This window comes from Limulus polyphemus, unplaced genomic scaffold, assembly GCF_000517525.1.
Source record: "Limulus polyphemus unplaced genomic scaffold, Limulus_polyphemus-2.1.2 Scaffold362, whole genome shotgun sequence".
Classification (NCBI taxonomy): Eukaryota; Metazoa; Arthropoda; class Merostomata; order Xiphosura; family Limulidae; genus Limulus; species Limulus polyphemus.
The window spans coordinates 171,560-180,109 of NW_013665972.1; the positions used below are offsets into that span (position 1 = coordinate 171,560).

General features: G+C 35.9%; 1 protein-coding gene across 1 annotated transcript in view; it reads left to right on the top strand.

The window, feature by feature from the left end:
* LOC106457697 overlaps positions 1-7,856 on the top strand; it is a 35,675-nt gene extending 27,819 nt beyond the window's left edge. Inside the window, exons 2-3 of the mRNA XM_022383703.1 lie at positions 5,495-5,664; positions 6,001-7,856. Coding sequence (XP_022239411.1) covers positions 5,495-5,664; positions 6,001-7,056 — 1,226 coding nt within the window. The 3' untranslated portion in view covers positions 7,057-7,856. The remainder of the gene's footprint in view (positions 1-5,494; positions 5,665-6,000) is intronic.
* Positions 7,857-8,550: the final 694 nt, after the last annotated feature.

The following is an 8,550-nucleotide window of genomic DNA, read 5'->3' on the forward strand; positions in this document are numbered from 1 at the left end:
ACGCAAGCAGATTTTGACATCAAATTTTGGGGTAAAAAAGTGCGTCTTATACACCGAAAAATACGGTATTTATTTTATTTCAATGAATATTATTCGTCATTAAGAAGTACGGGCGAAGCAGTAAGCTAATTTGGTCTGATCCCGAAGCTGGTCAAGTTATCACAGCGTCAGAGAGAAAGAATACATTAGTACGTTTAAGAACTTATGAAGTAACAGTAAGAAACAATGAAATGTGTCAAACAGATTATCTTGCTATGTACAGTGTCGAGGAAGCCTTTTGCCAAATACTAGAGCTCATCAGGCTGGCATGATAAACTATATTTGTTTACAAAAAATAAGTTGATAAATGGAAAAATGTGATCTTGATTATCGCTTTATTGTTTATTTAAGAATTTCCACGCAAAACTACACAAACTACACATTGTCGTACAAAAAAAGTTGGATTTGTTTGTGAGATATGCCTATTTTGGAGAATTTTAGGGGCAAAAGGTTAAATAAACCCATTATTTTAGGGATTTTGGTCAATTACTTAGTCTTTTTTCGACCAATGTACATGGAATTTGGCACAAAGATACCCTTTACAGGTCTCAAAGAGAGAGAGATATAGACAATTTTGGAATTTTTGTCTTCTGCTCAATTTTTCAGCGAGGAAAGTACAATTTTGGGTTTTCGTGAACTAATCGTGTGTATATAAACCAACTTACATAGGATTTGGTACAAAGATACTTTCTTGCATGTCCCAAGCAATGATATAGACAGTTTTCGATTTTTCTGTGTTTTTCACGATTTTTCAAAATTGGCCATGTTGAGATTGCGTGGTGGAGACATGTTGTATTCTCCCGCGAATGTTGGCCTCTTTAATTTATCTTGATATTCGTAGTTAAATGTTAAACATGGATGTTCAGAGTTTACACCATACAGAAATATACTGGGTTCATTGGTGCAAGAAAAAAAATAAGAATAGGAGGGGGAAAAAATGTCATCCACTAACTTCCTTTAATTTAAGCGTTGGCATGAATTCTCCACAACATCTGTCTAGCCTCAAACAATGAAACAGGTTTGTATAGGTCGGTTCTTGAGTGACCTAATTGTCACGTCATCTATTCGATCATAAATTTTATCGTTGAAAAAAAAAGAAACAAGTGTCATTAGAGGCTAATTTGAGTAATTTCGCACGTTTAATATCTTGCAGTTTTACATATTCTTGGCTTATGTTATTGCATATTGGTTATGATAGAATATGCAAATCCCGAAACGTCCGAAGATAAAATGTGTTTTATGGTTTGTCATGGGATTTCATTTTTTTTTGACATAAAGTTTAATTTAATGAAAAATTTACAAATTCTTACAAAACTTAAAAAAATCAATAAATTAAGGTAATGATTATTTTCTTTAGAGTTTTCCAATTTTATAGAACCGATTAAACGAGAACTTTCACGTCTAAGATATCGGAAGCATAACTTACAAAAAAAATTAATATTTTTTTTTTTTTTTTCATACGTGTAGAAACGTGATTCAAATGAACTTAATTTTGAAGCGAAGTACCGCTAAAATGTTAATTTTCCTTCGACTGTATCGTGTTTAAAGTGTCCTAAACAAATCGCTATAAAATACCCATATTTTACGAATCAAAGAAAACAATAATATAAAAATACCCGACATGGTTAATGTCCACTTAACTATGTTGATAGTATGTAAAAAGTGACAATGTGTAACCAACAATGCAAACCTTTTGCGGTATTTCAAACGTCGGTTGAATGTTTTGCAAGCATTGGTATCAGGATGAATTATTTGGTAACCTCATAAAAGTATTTTGTTTTTTACTGTTGTATTGTAAGTCATGGAATCAATAATATAAACCTGTTCTTCATTTATTTCTGTCTTTTTACGACAACAGTGTATGATTGAGGTTTTATGCTCCTTATGGAATATGTATTATATGTAGGTTGTGAATTTTTCATTCCATCACACCTTTCAATTTCTCAGTAAAAATGTTTGGATGGTTAATATGGCTGTTTTCACGCTAGTATTTTAAAGGCTCGAGACAAGATTTGATAACAAGTACTTATGCTTATTTTATTCACATGATACGAGTTGACCTTTTTACTACTTATGAACTGAAGGACATCACTTTATAGGTGATACTCACCGCAGCACAAGTCAATCTTTCTCGAGAGTCCCGCATCTTTAAATCACCTGCTCTATTGGGTAGAAAATTCAAAGGTGCCTCTATTATTTGTTAGCGTGCTAAATTAGATTTTTTTAACAAAATGCGTTAATTAAAAATATAAAATATGAAGCTAAGCTATTGTAGAAAAATCGCCACCCGGTGACCATAGTGAACTTATTTTATGCTTTGTTGCCTGTTCAATAAATTAAATTTATCTCAGTATGTGTTTATACAACAACATGTGTTGAATCACGAAACAACACATGTTTGATGGGCTATTAAATAGTTGGAAATAATCAAGTTTTCAAAGATCGCGAACTTGTTCTCTACCATTCTGACAACCTTGAACTAAACGCAACAAGACAGAAAACAACTTTTAAAATTGTTTTCTTGTTTTAGTTTAGTGTAAAGAATTAAAACAGTCGTGGGAAATAATTCTAATACTATCTAATGGAATGACAATGCTTTTCTTAATATGTTTGTTTCTTCTCTACAAACCTGTTTTAGTTAGTTCGATTGTCAGTGGACTCTCCATGCGACGGATGCTGCCATCTGGTAATAGCATCTTGCATTATACCTTTTTTATAGCACTAGTAGGCGTAGTTTACTTTAATTACTTTGCAGCTTTTTCTTATTGGTGATGTACCCGCTCGTCCTCAAAGTGTTAACAGACAGCGCCTTAATTTTCTCACTTATTGATTTCATGCTAACACTTGGCGTTAAGATAAAGCACTTGATGGAGGTTAGAATGCTCGTTATTTGAAGAACGCTCAGAATTTATATATTAAAATAGTTTCTTCAAACGAAAAAAATAAAATGTCATTTCATTTGTTTAACTTTCTTGCGTAAAGTAATGTATCTTAATGAATACACCGTATGGGCAATTTAGAGATTATTACATGAGAAATAATACTTATTACTGAAGCTTTCAATTCATATCTCTAATTTTTTTTTTCGTATGGTGTTCTCACACCTCCAAATTCTGGGAGTAGAACTAGCGTCCTAGTTCGGACAACGTGTGAGCAGGTTTCAGAACGACGGGGATTCGAACCCGCGACCCTCAGATTGCGAGTCGAGCTCCCAAACCACCAGGCCATATTTCTAGTCATATACGTTCTGTTATTATTTTGATATTTTTATTATCATTTATTGCTTTTTAATGTTTATTATTTTAAAATCTTCAATTGATTATCTTCAAAATTCGCTGCCAGTCATATAAAGGAGTATCACCCCATATTTTGAAAGTTTTTTTGTTTCCAGTTGACCCGAGTGTAGCCTAGCGGTTAGCGAATTGGACTGGAGATGCGAGGATTTCGTGTGTTTGAAACTTGGTGTTTCCAAACATGAGTCGTAGTTTCACTTGTGGGTGCGTTATAAGAGTGACAGTCAATCCCTTCATCTAGTTAAAAGTAGCCGCTTTAGGCGGTGGGGCTGTCAGGTTGTGGCCTTCTATTTGGTTCATAGTTTAAAAATGAGAACGCCTATAGTAAAGTATAGGAGTATCTGACCTTGTCGTTAAGCCCAGTGCATGTTTATGGTGTCGTTCAAGTGTTTGTTTGTTTGTTTGTTTTTTGAATTTCGTGCAAAGCTACACGAGGGCTATCTGCGCTAGCCGTCTCTATTTTAGCAGTATAAGACTAGAGGGAAGGCAGCTAGTCATCACCACCCACCGCCAACTCTTGGGCTACTTTTTTATCAACGAATAGTGGGATTGACCGTCACATTATAACGCCCACACGGCTGAAAGGGCGAGCATGTTTGGTAGGACGGGGATTCGAACCCGCGACCCTCAGATTGCGAGTCGAGCGCCCTAACCACCTGGCCATGCCGGGCCCGTCGTTCAAATGAACGAAGAAATTGAATTACTTCTACTTGTATGCGAGATATAAAGAGGCCTTCATTATGTTAATTTTAGGCTGCTTGAAGATTTGTTTATTAGCTAAGGCAAGAAATGTTTGATCATGCATTTTTGTGGGTAACAAAACATGCATTTCTATTTATTTAGATCGTTAAAAAAAGACTTACTGCCTGTTTTTATGGTCTTTTATTAATATAAAATAAAAACATTTACCTAGGATAGTTTTTATAAACACAAAATACATAGGACAAGAAGGTATTTATTACGTGCACAATAATTCTGTCTTTGCTTAATAAAACAAAAGAACGTCTGCATATGTATATATCAGTCTACAATAGTTATCCACCAGGTGGCATTATTTTAGATCATTTACAACGGTAAACACGCGAGAGAAAAGTTATAATTTTAGATCAGGATATAATCCCTAAAGGTAGACGTAAATCATTATTATTTTTGTCAGGGTAACAACATCATAATTTTACACTTTTACAAAGGCGTTACCTATAACATGATGATACAACTTATGTTCAGCAGTGCAATTAGACCTCATGGGGCCCGTGGAGCAAAATGTGGCATTGACCAGTGTTGATAATTATTGTCGAGGCCATATAGGTCTGGATGGGGAGGGGGGGAGGGCTTTGAGGCCCCTAGATATAATTCAACCAGTGAGATAGGCAGTTTCGGCTGTGTTTTTCTCAAAGAACTGCCTTCCGGCTCTCAGTATTGCAAGAGAACTGAATCTTTCGCCGGGAGACCACCATTCAAAAGGTCCTGCATGGCCAGGTGGTTAGAGCGCTCGACTCGCAATCTGAGGGTCGCGGGTTCGAATCCCTGACACATCAAATGCGCTCGCCCTTTCAGCCGTGGTGGCGTTATAATGTGACAGGTGTTATTTGACATTGTTTAACTACAGAGGCCTTTGATCTAGCCGAGCCAAGATGTAGTGAAATCCAGGCAAGTGCTAAGAGAATTGATAATTAATGGAGTGCCATACAAGGTTTGTAAGATGTATCCTGCAGTGTTGACGATATTGTAGAAGCTTTTGAAAACAGCTTGAGGTGCCACTATTAAATAGCTAATGGTGAAATCATTCCAAACGAGAAGAACTGTACAAGATTCATTGTTTCATAACAAATATCTATTTTCTTATAGTAAGAGATCATTCTAAGAAATACGTGATACAAAATTCTTAACACCGAAACATTTGGGATATTTCAAAATATTTTAATAGAAGGCGACGTGCAAGATTCTTTAGAGCCCAGCCGTACGTATCGTTTATTTTAAATCAGAAGAAACTCGGAAAGTTCTTGAATGGTGATTAAAAGTCAGATTAATATACTTTCCTTCCCTATTCCGATTAAGCTGTTTACCGTTTTCTTTGCCGAATCGATACAAATTTTCTACAGCAATCTATTCATGAATCATTTCACACTTAACTCTTTAATCAGTTTTTCTCTTTTCATTAGGTTGGCTAGCTGTCATCTCAAACGATGGACATACAGCTGGTTATTTTACTACTATTGAACAAGTAGCACGTGCTCGTGTACCTCTCTTCGTTACGAAGAACGGTATCACAGGATATCAACTTCCAGATCCTGGAGACATCGAGAGAAAATCCGTTTATATAAAGGTTTCTGTAAGTGAATCATTATTAATGCTTATATCTTTAATGTGAGAAAATTGCAAACTAGTTACAGGAACAACTAGAGGGACACGCAGCGTTGATCATATTCGGCCCTCAACAAAAAAAAAAAAACTAAATAGTGTCCATCGTTATTAACGGACACGAACCATCTTCGGCACTACAGGAATAATATTCTGCACATTTCACAGAGTTTTATCAAAATCTGATCATTTTTAACTGGGTTATAGAGCAAAAATATCTTTTAATTTCAGGATAATGGTAGATAGAATTTTTAGGTGTTTTAAGATGTGCTGATATGATCCAAAGTTGTTTACATTGTTGTTATAGGTTCCTGGTGGTCAAGCTCTGAAGCTACTCGGAGTGTACGAGGACATCAGTTCAAGGTCCAAAGGAAGTTTAGGTGGACGAAACTGGAACGATAGTAACCGAGGAAAGTATGCTAAGTGTTTCACTCAGATGGGAGAAATACTGTTCATACCATTTTTTACCTCTGGAAAATTTTACGCCGTAGCTCGTCGTTCATCTTATTCCATCAATCACATTTTCTTGTTGCCCAATCTACTTCGGGTTTTCCAGTTGCCCCTTACAGCTCGACTGATAGGTGGCAGCCAGCTAAAGCTTCCAAGCAACTTTACTGGTGTTGTTCATCTTCAGGAAGTTAAGCAACAGGATGTGATCCTTGCATGTACTTTCAGAAATGGTGAACCAGTTTTGGTGGAAATAGATCTTGATTCTAGTTTTTCACTTGTTAAAAAGATCGACGATCTCCATTTTCAAAGCTCTGGTATTTATCAACAGATGTTAAAATTCTGTGCTGAAGAAGCAGATAACTGGAAGAAGCAGATTAAGGTTACGCATCACGTGGTTCAACATCTTAAACAAACAGAGAATAAGCAGTCTTCCGATGGAAGCAGCAAACGATGTAAAAATAATTTCGAAAAAGAACTTGAAACCCAATCAATAAGTATTTCCATGAACTTCGAAGACTTTGTTTCAGAAAGAGGATCTATGAAATCTAAGTCGGCCTTAGGATCCACACGATCCTCCTCTTCTTCCAGGTTTAGCAATCCTTTAAGCAAACTATGGAGCTTTCGGAAGTCGAAAACATTACAGATGGTGAGAGAAGGGGAATGTGAAGAGGTAGAGAAGAATTGGGGTAAAACATGGGGAAATGCCAGTATAATGTCCTGTTCTGCTGTTGACACTCATTTGTATGAAACTTTAAATCGTAATAATCAGCCATCTTGTAGGTTAAAACGAGAGCCAACAAGTGACCTAGGCATGTTTAGGAGACCAACAGACTGTGATAATCTTAATGGGGATGACGGTTATGGAACATACCAGGCTAATGAGGACTCTTCGTATTATTCAGTCTGCTATTAAAATATAAGAAATGAAGTTAGAAATGGTAGTTTTTATTCGAAAATATCATTCGAGACAAAATTTTCATTCATGGGAAATTCATCACTGATACTGATTGTATACAAGTCATCGTGCTGAATTCGCTTAAATTTTTGTTAGACTAGGATTTCGCTTTAGTTCTTCGATAATGACTTTCAAACAATATAGTTGGTTATTAATATACATTATTAATCATCCCAGTCCTGGTCAGCGAAGCTATAAGTAAATATATATACTGGCCAGTTGACATTTACCTTGTAGTCCGTTAATATATAGTGAGGCTTATTTAATCAAGTCTTACGATCAGCCATTCACACTTACTTCTCTTTTCCTGGAAGCTTATTAGAAAAGTTAGAATTGTTTAAATTATAAGGTGTAATAAAGGTGTTTGGTGTAATATTCAGTGAAACCTTACTCCTTACCCACAATAACTATTTTCAGTAACTTAAGATAATGTAGACAAGTTTTTTTACGTGGTCAGAACGTTATTAGTTTGGGTAATTATTGCTAGTAGTTAAACAGCACTTGTGATAATACATCAAAAAGTTCTTCGCTAGAAACCTGAAAACAGTGGAGTTCGTCTGATGTTGAATTCAATCATTCTTGATCATTATTCTTGTTTTTAAATACAACAATCTTTTCCCTGGTATATGTGTATTGAAAACCAATGAACCTTTAAGTTCATATATTAATGAAGACGTCACGTTTCACATAATATTTCTTAAAACCCACGGTAAAGGGGGGGGGGGAAGACTAATGAATTTCATTTTTGTCAAAAGATTGTTTGCTCTGGTAAATAGTGCTTCGACCCTAAAACTGGGTAGTAGCTTCGGTACATTTTGTTTACTTAATAGTTTTATTTGGTTTGGAGTGGCCTATAATTGTTAAGGAATAAAATAAATTGATAATTGTTTCTCCACAGCGAGTGTGTGTATTTCAAAAACAAACATAAATATCAAATTCACTAACTTTAAATATCATATAAACGGAAAGCGTAGGTTTGATGGTTAGGGCGCTTGACTTGCAATCTGCGCGTCACGGGATTGAAACTCGTCACCGACCACGATCGTTTTTCCAGCCGTGGGCGGACGTTTTAAGTGACGGTCAATGGCATTATTCGTTGGCAAAGTGATGCCAAAGAATTAGCAGTGGGTGATGTTGACTAGCTGTTTTTCCCTCTAGTCTATCACCTCAAAATTAGGGACAGCTACCACAGACAGGCCTAGAATAGCTTTATCCAGAAATTCAAAGAGCGAATTAAAGCAGTAATAAAATTAACGCCCCCTCGTGGCTTAACAGTAAGCTTGAGGGCTTATAATGTTAAATTCGATATTTAAATACCAGGGTGGGCACAGCGCAGATAAGCCACTAAGGGAATGCTGTAACTATGGTATTCATGAAAGCTGGGAAAACGTGACCATTTGCAAGTTACACATGAATATTGTAATAAAACATTTTGAATGTTGATGTTCAAAA